Genomic DNA, 15,132 nt, shown 5'->3' on the forward strand with positions numbered 1-15,132 from the left:
AAATCAATTGATTTATTCCACAGAAAAGACGGACGCCTTCTATGTGGTCATCTTTACATTTAGCCTCAGTAATGTCAGCATGCCAGAGAGCCCTGACCTTAGGAACAGCACCTACATCCAAGTGCAGAACTCCATCACCACAGCGGTGAGTCCGTATTACCACCTGTCCTATAGCAGTGAATCTCAGAGCCCCTGTAGGGAGAACCCGGTACTGCAGAGTTGAGTGTTTTCCCAACTCTTACACACTAGATTCAAAGCATCAGCTCACTGTTAAACCCATCATATTGACTCAGGCCTTTTACAGCTGGGTCATACAGGGCTGTCAGAGATGAGCTGTCCAAAAATCATACTCTTCCAACCAGAAGGTTTTGTGTTATATATCCTGGAACTTTGTGAGGTGTTTACAAATGTCTACTTACAGTCAGGTGTAATCAGGGGAATAAAGCCTGAAACGTAAAATTGGAAAGGTTGGATGCTGTTCCTAGTATTGTGTCTGTCCAGTTGGAAATGATTTAAAACTTCTTCTTTTTTTAATGAACACATTTAAAATGATTGAACTATCAGTTGATATGGTACACTTTTCTTTCCAACCAAACTGTAAACCTTCTAGATGTACTAATCTGACCTAAAGGAGTGGGTGTAGAGCCTATCCAAACACATTATAACATAGAAATAACTGCTTTGATCCTGATGCAGATATTTTACATCCAGAGCTGATCCAGACATGTTATATTTATTCATGTTGACTGAATTAATCCTGATCCAGTTCAAATCCCTTATCAATGATATGTTATGGCATTAAGTTCTTGTTATGGCAACAAAGAGTAACATTTTCAGAACTTAAGAAAACACCCAAATTGCTGGAGTATGGAGCTGTTTTGAAGTGAAAAATACTGGAAAAAATAGTTCTGGATCGAACTTCTCTAAATTCAACCCGCTTCAATCCTAGAACTTACCCAAACTGCATAAAAATGACAGGACGTTTTATGCTGTAGTAAATCTTAAAACATGTGGCATTTGTTCCCAAATTCAATATCCAATCAGTTGTGAGACATTTAATCAACTCTGAAACTTCATTTGACATTGAAGGCGGTGCTACTGTAGCTACTATTTAAAGTGCCCAGTTGTAAATAAGTTTGAAAAGCTTTTTAACAAGAAATCAGTAACTGATGGTTTCAAAAGGGTGCAATGAGACTTCATATTATGTGTGATTAAATCTCAAAATCTTTGTGTTGGTCTCCAGCTAAACACCCTTCTGAATGAACCTGATGCAGAACCATTTGAACCCAAGAGCTCTGTCTTCACGTAAGCTGACCACAGCATTTATTTTACTTCCAGAATCACTTCCCGTCCTTGTTATCACGCAACAACTGATATCAACACTAACTTACACTTCCATTTCCATTGGTAGAACTTCAGCAAACCAGGTTGAAGGAAGCATGGAATACAGCTTCCAAGATGGAGATAAACACACTCCAATCAGCTTCCTCAGTAACCTTCAAACACAAACTGGTATGTTAAGGAACAATGTCCTGCCAGTGCCTGGTTTGGTTATGTTGTTTTAGAATACCACCCAGTGCTTTGAATAGACTTACCTTCATGTCTTTTTATCTCTTAGCTGCATCTACAACAGTTTCTCCAGCAACTACAACCAAACTGCTGGAGACCTCTTCCACAACATCCTCCAAAATGTATGTTGTGTTTATGAGTTTTACCTTGAACAGATATTCAGGTGTTAAAACACTTTACTAAAAAAGAATCCACATTTTTTTCATTCCTCCAGATCTGGTACTGCGGTGGTTCACAGCAGGCTGGGGTTCAACTCCTCATCTCCCGTCCCCAGTGAGAGTTTGGTCCTCAGTGTGGCCGGAACTCTGCTCAACTCTCGATCCCCAAACCTTACCAGTTCTACTAAAGTACTGAACATCACCTATGAGAGTATGTTTGTCTTTCTTCCTGAATTCCTTTCAGATCCTTTGGAGAGGCTATCTGACCTTGTTATGACCTGATAATTCCACTGTCATAGAGGTGCTAAAAAGCGCTATCTACAATTTAAGACCAACAGACGCATTTTCAGATTCTGGGAATAAATGAACGCATCTTCACTATGGAAGAATTTGAAAAAATCAAAGATGAAACAGACTCAGTATGACCACAGTTATATCAGGTCAGAGATCAGATCAGAGTCATTGTCAAAAATAAACAACTTGAATCATGATTGGTGGAACAACCTATTAAACAATCCTTACCTACAGCTCTCCACAGTGGTATCCTACTCATTTGAAATTTGTACTTTGTTCCAAAATCCTAAAAATCAATTGATTTATTCCACAGAAAAGACGGACGCCTTCTATGTGGTCATCTTTACATTTAGCCTCAGTAATGTCAGCATGCCAGAAAGCCCTGACCTCAGGAACAGCACCTACATCCAAGTGCAGAACTCCATCACCACAGCGGTGAGTCCGTATTACCACCTGTCCTATAGCAGTGAATCTCAGAGCCCCTGTAGGGAGAACCCGGTACTGCAGAGTTGAGTGTTTTCCCAACTCTTACACACTAGATTCAAAGCATCAGCTCACTGTTAAACCCATCATATTGACTCAGGTCTTTTACAGCTGGGTCATACAGGGCTGTCAGAGATGAGCTGTCCAAAAATCATACTCTTCCAACCAGAAGGTTTTGTGTTATATATCCTGGAACTTTGTGAGGTGTTTACAAATGTCTACTTACAGTCAGGTGTAATCAGGGGAATCAAGCCTGAAACGTAAAATTGGAAAGGTTGGATGTTGTTCCTAGTATTGTGTCTGTCCAGTTGGAAATGATTTAAAACTTCTTCTTTTTTTTTAATGAACACATTTAAAATGATTGAACTATCAGTTGATATGGTACACTTTTCTTTCCAACCAAACTGTAAACCTTCTAGATGTCCTAATCTGACCTAAAGGAGTGGGTGTAGAGCCTATCCAAACACATTATAACATAGAAATAACTGCTTTGATCCTGATGCAGATATTTTACATCCAGAGCTGATCCAGACATGTTATATTTATTCATGTTGACTGAATTAATCCTGATCCAGTTCAAATCCCTTATCAATGATATGTTATGGCATTAAGTTCTTGTTATGGCAACAAAGAGTAACATTTTCAGAACTTAAGAAAACACCCAAATTGCTGGAGTATGGAGCTGTTTTGAAGTGAAAAATACTGGAAAAAATAGTTCTGGATCGAACTTCTCTAAATTCAACCCGCTTCAATCCTAGAACTTACCCAAACTGCATAAAAATGACAGGAGGTTTTATGCTGTAGTAAATCTTAAAACATGTGGCATTTGTTCCCAAATTCAATATCCAATCAGTTGTGAGACATTTAATCAACTCTGAAACTTCATTTGACATTGAAGGCGGTGCTACTGTAGCTACTATTTAAAGTGCCCAGTTGTAAATAAGTTTGAAAAGCTTTTTAACAAGAAATCAGTAACTGATGGTTTCAAAAGGGTGCAATGAGACTTCATATTATGTGTGATTAAATCTCAAAATCTTTGTGTTGGTCTCCAGCTAAACACCCTTCTGAATGAACCTGATGCAGAACCATTTGAACCCAAGAGCTCTGTCTTCACGTAAGCTGACCACAGCATTTATTTTACTTCCAGAATCACTTCCCGTCCTTGTTATCACGCAACAACTGATATCAACACTAACTTACACTTCCATTTCCATTGGTAGAACTTCAGCAAACCAGGTTGAAGGAAGCATGGAATACAGCTTCCAAGATGGAGATAAACACACTCCAATCAGCTTCCTCAGTAACCTTCAAACACAAACTGGTATGTTAAGGAACAATGTCCTGCCAGTGCCTGGTTTGGTTATGTTGTTTTAGAATACCACCCAGTGCTTTGAATAGACTTACCTTCATGTCTTTTTATCTCTTAGCTGCATCTACAACAGTTTCTCCAGCAACTACAACCAAACTGCTGGAGACCTCTTCCACAACATCCTCCAAAATGTATGTTGTGTTTATGAGTTTTACCTTGAACAGATATTCAGGTGTTAAAACACTTTACTAAAAAAGACTCCACATTTTTTTCATTCCTCCAGATCTGGTACTGCGGTGGTTCACAGCAGGCTGGGGTTCAACTCCTCATCTCCCGTCCCCAGTGAGAGTTTGGTCCTCAGTGTGGCCGGAACTCTGCTCAACTCTCGATCCCCAAACCTTACCAGTTCTACTAAAGTACTGAACATCACCTATGAGAGTATGTTTGTCTTTCTTCCTGAATTCCTTTCAGATCCTTTGGAGAGGCTATCTGACCTTGTTATGACCTGATAATTCCACTGTCATAGAGGTGCTAAAAAGCGCTATCTACAATTTAAGACCAACAGACGCATTTTCAGATTCTGGGAATAAATGAACGCATCTTCACTATGGAAGAATTTGAAAAAATCAAAGATGAAACAGACTCAGTATGACCACAGTTATATCAGGTCAGAGATCAGATCAGAGTCATTGTCAAAAATAAACAACTTGAATCATGATTGGTGGAACAACCTATTAAACAATCCTTACCTACAGCTCTCCACAGTGGTATCCTACTCATTTGAAATTTGTACTTTGTTCCAAAATCCTAAAAATCAATTGATTTATTCCACAGAAAAGACGGACGCCTTCTATGTGGTCATCTTTACATTTAGCCTCAGTAATGTCAGCATGCCAGAAAGCCCTGACCTCAGGAACAGCACCTACATCCAAGTGCAGAACTCCATCACCACAGCGGTGAGTCCGTATTACCACCTGTCCTATAGCAGTGAATCTCAGAGCCCCTGTAGGGAGAACCCGGTACTGCAGAGTTGAGTGTTTTCCCAACTCTTACACACTAGATTCAAAGCATCAGCTCACTGTTAAACCCATCATATTGACTCAGGTCTTTTACAGCTGGGTCATACAGGGCTGTCAGAGATGAGCTGTCCAAAAATCATACTCTTCCAACCAGAAGGTTTTGTGTTATATATCCTGGAACTTTGTGAGGTGTTTACAAATGTCTACTTACAGTCAGGTGTAATCAGGGGAATCAAGCCTGAAACGTAAAATTGGAAAGGTTGGATGTTGTTCCTAGTATTGTGTCTGTCCAGTTGGAAATGATTTAAAACTTCTTCTTTTTTTTTAATGAACACATTTAAAATGATTGAACTATCAGTTGATATGGTACACTTTTCTTTCCAACCAAACTGTAAACCTTCTAGATGTCCTAATCTGACCTAAAGGAGTGGGTGTAGAGCCTATCCAAACACATTATAACATAGAAATAACTGCTTTGATCCTGATGCAGATATTTTACATCCAGAGCTGATCCAGACATGTTATATTTATTCATGTTGACTGAATTAATCCTGATCCAGTTCAAATCCCTTATCAATGATATGTTATGGCATTAAGTTCTTGTTATGGCAACAAAGAGTAACATTTTCAGAACTTAAGAAAACACCCAAATTGCTGGAGTATGGAGCTGTTTTGAAGTGAAAAATACTGGAAAAAATAGTTCTGGATCGAACTTCTCTAAATTCAACCCGCTTCAATCCTAGAACTTACCCAAACTGCATAAAAATGACAGGACGTTTTATGCTGTAGTAAATCTTAAAACATGTGGCATTTGTTCCCAAATTCAATATCCAATCAGTTGTGAGACATTTAATCAACTCTGAAACTTCATTTGACATTGAAGGCGGTGCTACTGTAGCTACTATTTAAAGTGCCCAGTTGTAAATAAGTTTGAAAAGCTTTTTAACAAGAAATCAGTAACTGATGGTTTCAAAAGGGTGCAATGAGACTTCATATTATGTGTGATTAAATCTCAAAATCTTTGTGTTGGTCTCCAGCTAAACACCCTTCTGAATGAACCTGATGCAGAACCATTTGAACCCAAGAGCTCTGTCTTCACGTAAGCTGACCACAGCATTTATTTTACTTCCAGAATCACTTCCCGTCCTTGTTATCACGCAACAACTGATATCAACACTAACTTACACTTCCATTTCCATTGGTAGAACTTCAGCAAACCAGGTTGAAGGAAGCATGGAATACAGCTTCCAAGATGGAGATAAACACACTCCAATCAGCTTCCTCAGTAACCTTCAAACACAAACTGGTATGTTAAGGAACAATGTCCTGCCAGTGCCTGGTTTGGTTATGTTGTTTTAGAATACCACCCAGTGCTTTGAATAGACTTACCTTCATGTCTTCTTATCTCTTAGCTGCATCTACAACAGTTTCTCCAGCAACTACAACCAAACTGCTGGAGACCTCTTCCACAACATCCTCCAAAATGTATGTTGTGTTTATGAGTTTTACCTTGAACAGATATTCAGGTGTTAAAACACTTTACTAAAAAAGAATCCACAATTTTTTCATTCCTCCAGATCTGGTACTGCGGTGGTTCACAGCAGGCTGGGGTTCAACTCCTCATCTCCCGTCCCCAGTGAGAGTTTGGTCCTCAGTGTTGCCGGAACTCTGCTCAACTCTCGATCCCCAAACCTTACCAGTTCTACTAAAGTACTGAACATCACCTATGAGAGTATGTTTGTCTTTCTTCCTGAATTCCTTTCAGATCCTTTGGAGAGGCTATCTGACCTTGTTATGACCTGATAATTCCACTGTCATAGAGGTGCTAAAAAGCGCTATCTACAATTTAAGACCAACAGACGCATTTTCAGATTCTGGGAATAAATGAACGTATCTTCACTATGGAAGAATTTGAAAAAATCAAAGATGAAACAGACTCAGTATGACCACAGTTATATCAGGTCAGAGATCAGATCAGAGTCATTGTCAAAAATAAACAACTTGAATCATGATTGGTGGAACAACCTATTAAACAATCCTTACCTACAGCTCTCCACAGTGGTATCCTACTCATTTGAAATTTGTACTTTGTTCCAAAATCCTAAAAATCAATTGATTTATTCCACAGAAAAGACGGACGCCTTCTATGTGGTCATCTTTACATTTAGCCTCAGTAATGTCAGCATGCCAGAAAGCCCTGACCTCAGGAACAGCACCTACATCCAAGTGCAGAACTCCATCACCACAGCGGTGAGTCCGTATTACCACCTGTCCTTTAGCAGTGAATCTCAGAGCCCCTGTAGGGAGAACCCGGTACTGCAGAGTTGAGTGTTTTCCCAACTCTTACACACTAGATTCAAAGCATCAGCTCACTGTTAAACCCATCATTGACTCAGGTCTTTTACAGCTGGGTCATACAGGGCTGTCAGAGATGAGCTGTCCAAAAATCATACTCTTCCAATCAGAAGGTTTTGTGTTATATATCCTGGAACTTTGTGAGGTGTTTACAAATGTCTACTTACAGTCAGGTGTAATCAGGGGAATCAAGCCTGAAACGTAAAATTGGAAAGGTTGGATGTTGTTCCTAGTATTGTGTCTGTCCAGTTGGAAATGATTTAAAACTTCTTCTTTTTTTTAATGAACACATTTAAAATGATTGAACTATCAGTTGATATGGTACACTTTTCTTTCCAACCAAACTGTAAACCTTCTAGATGTCCTAATCTGACCTAAAGGAGTGGGTGTAAAGCCTATCCAAACACATTATAACATAGAAATAACTGCTTTGATCCTGATGCAGACATTTTACATCCAGAGCTGATCCAGACATGTTATATTTTTTCATGTTGACTGAATTAATCCTGATCCAGTTCAAATCCCTTATCAATGATATGTTATGGCATTAAGTTCTTGTTATGGCAACAAAGAGTAACATTTTCAGAACTTAAGAAAACACCCAAATTGCTGGAGTATGGAGCTGTTTTGAAGTGAAAAATACTGGAAAAAATAGTTCTGGATCGAACTTCTCTAAATTCAACCCGCTTCAATCCTAGAACTTACCCAAACTGCATAAAAATGACAGGAGGTTTTATGCTGTAGTAAATCTTAAAACATGTGGCATTTGTTCCCAAATTCAATATCCAATCAGTTGTGAGACATTTAATCAACTCTGAAACTTCATTTGACATTGAAGGCGGTGCTACTGTAGCTACTATTTAAAGTGCCCAGTTGTAAATAAGTTTGAAAAGCTTTTTAACAAGAAATCAGTAACTGATGGTTTCAAAAGGGTGCAATGAGACTTCATATTATGTGTGATTAAATCTCAAAATCTTTGTGTTGGTCTCCAGCTAAACACCCTTCTGAATGAACCTGATGCAGAACCATTTGAACCCAAGAGCTCTGTCTTCACGTAAGCTGACCACAGCATTTATTTTACTTCCAGAATCACTTCCCGTCCTTGTTATCACGCAACAACTGATATCAACACTAACTTACACTTCCATTTCCATTGGTAGAACTTCAGCAAACCAGGTTGAAGGAAGCATGGAATACAGCTTCCAAGATGGAGATAAACACACTCCAATCAGCTTCCTCAGTAACCTTCAAACACAAACTGGTATGTTAAGGAACAATGTCCTGCCAGTGCCTGGTTTGGTTATGTTGTTTTAGAATACCACCCAGTGCTTTGAATAGACTTACCTTCATGTCTTCTTATCTCTTAGCTGCATCTACAACAGTTTCTCCAGCAACTACAACCAAACTGCTGGAGACCTCTTCCACAACATCCTCCAAAATGTATGTTGTGTTTATGAGTTTTACCTTGAACAGATATTCAGGTGTTAAAACACTTTACTAAAAAATAATCCACATTTTTTTCATTCCTCCAGATCTGGTACTGCGGTGGTTCACAGCAGGCTGGGGTTCAACTCCTCATCTCCCGTCCCCAGTGAGAGTTTGGTCCTCAGTGTGGCCGGAACTCTGCTCAACTCTCGATCCCCAAACCTTACCAGTTCTACTAAAGTACTGAACATCACCTATGAGAGTATGTTTGTCTTTCTTCCTGAATTCCTTTCAGATCCTTTGGAGAGGCTATCTGACCTTGTTATGACCTGATAATTCCACTGTCATAGAGGTGCTAAAAAGCGCTATCTACAATTTAAGACCAACAGACGCATTTTCAGATTCTGGGAATAAATGAACGTATCTTCACTATGGAAGAATTTGAAAAAATCAAAGATGAAACAGACTCAGTATGACCACAGTTATATCAGGTTAGAGATCAGATCAGAGTCATTGTCAAAAATAAACAACTTGAATCATGATTGGTGGAACAACCTATTAAACAATCCTTACCTACAGCTCTCCACAGTGGTATCCTACTCATTTGAAATTTGTACTTTGTTCCAAAATCCTAAAAATCAATTGATTTATTCCACAGAAAAGACGGACGCCTTCTATGTGGTCATCTTTACATTTAGCCTCAGTAATGTCAGCATGCCAGAAAGCCCTGACCTCAGGAACAGCACCTACATCCAAGTGCAGAACTCCATCACCACAGCGGTGAGTCCGTATTACCACCTGTCCTATAGCAGTGAATCTCAGAGCCCCTGTAGGGAGAACCCGGTACTGCAGAGTTGAGTGTTTTCCCAACTCTTACACACTAGATTCAAAGCATCAGCTCACTGTTAAACCCATCATATTGACTCAGGTCTTTTACAGCTGGGTCATACAGGGCTGTCAGAGATGAGCTGTCCAAAAATCATACTCTTCCAATCAGAAGGTTTTGTGTTATATATCCTGGAACTTTGTGAGGTGTTTACAAATGTCTACTTACAGTCAGGTGTAATCAGGGGAATCAAGCCTGAAACGTAAAATTGGAAAGGTTGGATGTTGTTCCTAGTATTGTGTCTGTCCAGTTGGAAATGATTTAAAACTTCTTATTTTTTTTAATGAACACATTTAAAATGATTGAACTATCAGTTGATATGGTACACTTTTCTTTCCAACCAAACTGTAAACCTTCTAGATGTCCTAATCTGACCTAAAGGAGTGGGTGTAAAGCCTATCCAAACACATTATAACATAGAAATAACTGCTTTGATCCTGATGCAGACATTTTACATCCAGAGCTGATCCAGACATGTTATATTTATTAATGTTGACTGAATTAATCCTGATCCAGTTCAAATCCCTTATCAATGATATGTTATGGCATTAAGTTCTTGTTATGGCAACAAAGAGTAACATTTTCAGAACTTAAGAAAACACCCAAATTGCTGGAGTATGGAGCTGTTTTGAAGTGAAAAATACTGGAAAAAATAGTTCTGGATCGAACTTCTCTAAATTCAACCCGCTTCAATCCTAGAACTTACCCAAACTGCATAAAAATGACAGGAGGTTTTATGCTGTAGTAAATCTTAAAACATGTGGCATTTGTTCCCAAATTCAATATCCAATCAGTTGTGAGACATTTAATCAACTCTGAAACTTCATTTGACATTGAAGGCGGTGCTACTGTAGCTACTATTTAAAGTGCCCAGTTGTAAATAAGTTTGAAAAGCTTTTTAACAAGAAATCAGTAACTGATGGGTTCAAAAGGGTGCAATGAGACTTCATATTATGTGTGATTAAATTTCAAAATCTTTGTGTTGGTCTCCAGCTAAACACCCTTCTGAATGAACCTGATGCAGAACCATTTGAACCCAAGAGCTCTGTCTTCACGTAAGCTGACCACAGCATTTATTTTACTTCCAGAATCACTTCCCGTCCTTGTTATCACGCAACAACTGATATCAACACTAACTTACACTTCCATTTCCATTGGTAGAACTTCAGCAAACCAGGTTGAAGGAAGCATGGAATACGGCTTCCAAGATGGAGATAAACACACTCCAATCAGCTTCCTCAGTAACCTTCAAACACAAACTGGTATGTTAAGGAACAATGTCCTGCCAGTGCCTGGTTTGGTTATGTTGTTTTAGAATCCCACCCAGTGCTTTGAATAGACTTACCTTCATGTCTTTTTATCTCTTAGCTGCATCTACAACAGTTTCTCCTGCAACTACAACCAAACTGCTGGAGACCTCTTCCACAACATCCTCCAAAATGTATGTTGTGTTTATGAGTTTTACCTTGAACAGATATTCAGGTGTTAAAACACTTTACTAAAAAAGAATCCACAATTTTTTCATTCCTCCAGATCTGGTACTGCGGTGGTTCACAGCAGGCTGGGGTTCAACTCCTCATCTCCCGTCCCCAGTGAGAGTTTGGTCCTCAGTGTGGCCGGAACTCTGCTCAACTCTCGATCCCCAAACCTTACCAGTTCTACTAAAGTACTGAACATCACCTATGAGAGTATGTTTTTCATTATACCTGATATTTGAATATCCCAATTCATTCCCCAATTTATAGTTAACTTAGCAGTTTATAATGTTCAGCATTTAGGGAACATTTTTTGTATATAGAGTTTGGACTGTATTATTTAACATTTTAGCCATAATCTGGTTTTCAATGACCACAGTCACCACATGACTTAGAAGTCCTTATCCACGTCTATTCAGACAGTTATTGCACCTTTTTGAAATCTGTGTTAAAAGACTAAAAGACACTTTTTGTATTCTACAGAAATTTCAGACACCTCCTTTGTGGTCATCTTTACATTTAGCGTCAGTAATGTCAGCATGCCAGAGAGCCCTGACCTCAGGAACAGCACCTACATCCATGTGCAGAACTCCATCAACGCAGCGGTGAGTCTGTTCACGCTTTAAAAAATTTGTGTTTCTAGCTAATATTTAAATAACACTCCTCTTATAATGGGTATCTTTACATGTCTTTTTTGTTTCTTCAGCTGAACACAATCCTTAATGATCCAAGCATTGATAATTTTATTCCTCAAACAACTAGTTTCACGTATGTATTAAAATTGATTCAGTTCTTAAATTACAAACCGATATGAAGCAACTTATAATCTGATTCCTGATAACTTACATTTTTCAGGGGCACATCTGATCAAATTCTTGGAGATGTTCTTTACAGTTTTCAAGAAGGGGATATTAAAAAACCAACCAGTTTCCTAAGTCTGATTGCAAATGGTATGTTTATTTCTGCTATTAGTCTTTAATTGTTTTTCAGTTTCACATTACTTGGCATGTTTTTGTTAACATCTTGCAAGCAATATTTTTGTAGTTTTGACAACAACTACAACTGCCACAGCAACCACAACTCTGGAGACTTCTACAGCCCCAAGTCTGTAAGTGCAATGCATATTAAATATTAATTTAACATTTAAATATGTACATATTCTTACATATTGTCACTTTAGTTGTTTTGTGTCCTTTTTCTTTTTTTTTATAATTTGAATATTGAATCTTTATATTTTATCTTTATTTTGTCTGAATTCTATAATGAATATACCAATGGAAATGCTCAAAAATGACTTGAAATAATATCTTTATACCTTGACTTTCACTGCAAGTTAGAAAAGCTGCTCTTTTCATCCGTGTTTCTTCCTCTAAAAATTCTGTGATGTTTCAGACTGGGAACCGTACTGATTTATATTCACCTGGTCTTTAAGAACGTGACCATTTTACCCACTGAAGCTGACATCCTTAAAGCTGCCAATTCTCTGCTGGATTCCAGCATTAGAATGAGGCAAAATATCAGAATGCAAAAACTGAACAACCCAGTGAGCATCCAGAACATCACCTTTCAGAGTAAGTTTTTGTTTTCATGATGTTAATTTTGTAGTATAAAGTGTGGATGTTCTACAACGTACTATTGTGTCTTCAGCAAGGCAAGAACATTCATTAACTTAACAGAACACAAACAAGGTACTAAGAGTAAACCAGGTGCAGCAACTAAGGGTCAAAACAAAGAACACAACAGACTGTGGCAAACAAGATGGCGAACATAACAAACCTGGGACTGGGAGAAGCAGGGAGCTGAACGAGAGAATAACGAGGGGGGTGATCTAAAAAGGGGACTAAACTGAAAGCCTCACTTGGGCAATAACGAACTAAGGACAGAGCCGCGCTCTGTATACAAACAGGGGTAGCACTAAACTAGATCCAGGGCCGCGCTCTGTGAACATACAGGGGTAGCTGAGCAGCCAGCTGCATGACTAGATAACCTGACCTGGGTATGTAGCGACTGCTTCGAGCCGGGGTCGCCTAGGAGCATGCGCAGGAAGCGAACGTAACACGCTTGCCTCTTGAACCAGACTATATCTCTTGACTAATAACAGAACAGTAGATCCAGAGCTGCGCTCTGTGAACCTACGGGGCCAGCTGCCTGACTAGAAAATGAGGCAAGCCAAACCTGAGTAAGCAGCACCTGCCTAGAACTGGGGTCGCCTGAGCAGGAAGCAAACATAACACGCTTGCCAGACTGTGGTATCGCTTGACTAAGAACGAATCACTTGCCAAACTAAACACGCCACCAATACTTGGGGAGTAAAGGAGATCCCTGGAGATCCAGGGATACAATGAGGTTCAATTCATGGCTCCCAGTCCCAGGTTCAAGTCATGAACAGTGAATGAACACAAACAGCCAGGAAGTCCTTAAATGGGCCTGTGGGCAGCGGCTCGGGATCGCCCCGGGGGAGGGTGCGATATCGAGGGCCTGACAGTAACAACCAGCAAAAATTGCTCTCAAGTTTTATTGTTAATTTTTTTTTCATTTTAAAAATAATGTTTATTTCAGCTTTTGTTTATAATCCTGTGTTTTTTTCCATCATCATTTTAGAAACGGGTAACAACTCCTACCGTATTAGCTTTGGTTTCAAAATCAGCAATGTGAACATGTCTCCAGACACTCAAATGAGGAATGAAACGTATATTGCAATTCAGAACACTGTCAACAGCCTGGTGAGGGGAATATTCTGAATGAAAGAAATATAAAAATAATTAATAAATAATAATAAAAAAAATACATTTGTTGTATTTGTCACTTGATTTATATTTATTCTGTATTTAATCTGTTCATTCTCTTTCAGCTAAACAAAATATTGAACTCCAAAAATGCTTCACAGTTTGTCTTCCCAGTGGCAAACTACACGTAAGTGTTCTCTCCACAGTTAGTATTCATTTATATATAGAGAGAAATAATTACTTACTTCTCTTTTTCCTTTTTTAGTGGTAATTACACTGTAATTCAGGCAGACTCAGAGTATGTCTTTGTGGAGGGGGATATCAAGACCCCAAGTGGATTTCTTGAGGAAATTCTCAAAGTTAGTGGTCTGGCTTCCACCACCCCTCAGCCCACAGTCCTCAGTACCACTGTTCAAGCCACACCCCACACAAACAGCACTGGAGGAGGGTTTCCTGGATGGGCACTGGCCATCATCATCCCCTGTGGGATAGCCATCATTCTTGTACCCTTGTGGATTATAATTGGTGTAAGTAACACTAAAACACTTTTAAATCTATTTGCAATGTCCTGCTTATGAACACAGTCAGCACCAAACAGATCATCATTGTCAGAACAAAACCTAAAATCTCCAGGTTTGTTAGTTTCCTTTCTTTAATGTAATTTTAAAAACTCTTAATAACAAATGGACCAATAGAAATGCTCCAAAATGCCTTGTAATTAAACATCAATGAAACTAATCAAAAGGTTTTTCTCTGTCTCCCTCTCTCTCAGTGTATGCTATGTGGTTGCTGTGCTGCCATAAGAAGGCGCTACAGTAGAAGGAGATCCTACAATGTCCAGTACACAACACGAAATGGACTCTTTTAAAAAACACACCATAAAAAAAACATGTAATCATTGGAATTTTTTTTTTTTTTTTGGGGGGGGGGTTCATTTTTTTAAGCATGAGTAAATGTTTGTAAGGTCTTTTAATGTAGCTTAACTGAAACAGTATAAAAGATTTATTTTTCTAAGCTGAAAGAACATATATTTTTGCTTTAATTTATTTTCTGAGGTAAAGAGAAATCTATGATATTAAAAAATTATAATTCATTCATTAAAATCACAAATGTATCTCTAATTACATAATTATTGTTCAGATAAAAAGAAACAGTTCAGTTGTAAAAATCTGTATAAAGACACAAAAATACAAGTGGTAACAAGAAATGTAACTGTTCAACTCAAATCAAATAAATAAATCAAATCAATAAAACAATGATTCATGCAAAGCTTGTTGTTGTTTATGAAAAAACTTTGAGAGAAATAGTAAACAGTGGGGGAAGGTAATCAGTATAATATGGCATTAAAAACACGCTACAACAAGAAATGTAAGATATGTAAGAATAGAAAGTAAAAACAGCATTAATTTACACACAGTTTTTTAGCAAAAGTT

The 15,132-nt window shown here is 38.4% G+C and overlaps 1 protein-coding gene across 1 annotated transcript in view; it reads left to right on the forward strand.

Moving 5' to 3' along the window:
* Nucleotides 1-14,567, forward strand: part of LOC140554335 (uncharacterized) — a 60,282-nt gene extending 45,715 nt beyond the window's left edge. The window contains exons 72-101 of the mRNA XM_072677219.1: nt 24-208; nt 1,244-1,305; nt 1,784-1,938; nt 2,335-2,456; nt 3,557-3,618; nt 3,725-3,825; nt 3,932-4,004; nt 4,097-4,251; nt 4,648-4,832; nt 5,870-5,931; nt 6,410-6,564; nt 6,961-7,082; nt 8,180-8,241; nt 8,348-8,448; nt 8,555-8,627; nt 8,720-8,874; nt 9,271-9,455; nt 10,492-10,553; nt 10,660-10,760; nt 10,867-10,939; nt 11,032-11,186; nt 11,457-11,578; nt 11,680-11,741; nt 11,829-11,929; nt 12,042-12,081; nt 12,366-12,544; nt 13,575-13,696; nt 13,825-13,886; nt 13,965-14,226; nt 14,472-14,567. Coding sequence (XP_072533320.1) covers nt 24-208; nt 1,244-1,305; nt 1,784-1,938; nt 2,335-2,456; nt 3,557-3,618; nt 3,725-3,825; nt 3,932-4,004; nt 4,097-4,251; nt 4,648-4,832; nt 5,870-5,931; nt 6,410-6,564; nt 6,961-7,082; nt 8,180-8,241; nt 8,348-8,448; nt 8,555-8,627; nt 8,720-8,874; nt 9,271-9,455; nt 10,492-10,553; nt 10,660-10,760; nt 10,867-10,939; nt 11,032-11,186; nt 11,457-11,578; nt 11,680-11,741; nt 11,829-11,929; nt 12,042-12,081; nt 12,366-12,544; nt 13,575-13,696; nt 13,825-13,886; nt 13,965-14,226; nt 14,472-14,567 — 3,452 coding nt within the window. The remainder of the gene's footprint in view (nt 1-23; nt 209-1,243; nt 1,306-1,783; nt 1,939-2,334; nt 2,457-3,556; nt 3,619-3,724; nt 3,826-3,931; nt 4,005-4,096; nt 4,252-4,647; nt 4,833-5,869; nt 5,932-6,409; nt 6,565-6,960; nt 7,083-8,179; nt 8,242-8,347; nt 8,449-8,554; nt 8,628-8,719; nt 8,875-9,270; nt 9,456-10,491; nt 10,554-10,659; nt 10,761-10,866; nt 10,940-11,031; nt 11,187-11,456; nt 11,579-11,679; nt 11,742-11,828; nt 11,930-12,041; nt 12,082-12,365; nt 12,545-13,574; nt 13,697-13,824; nt 13,887-13,964; nt 14,227-14,471) is intronic.
* The last annotated feature ends 565 nt before the right edge of the window (nt 14,568-15,132 follow it).

Source organism: Salminus brasiliensis, chromosome 4, assembly GCF_030463535.1.
Source record: "Salminus brasiliensis chromosome 4, fSalBra1.hap2, whole genome shotgun sequence".
In the NCBI taxonomy this organism is placed as follows: domain Eukaryota; kingdom Metazoa; phylum Chordata; class Actinopteri; order Characiformes; family Bryconidae; genus Salminus; species Salminus brasiliensis.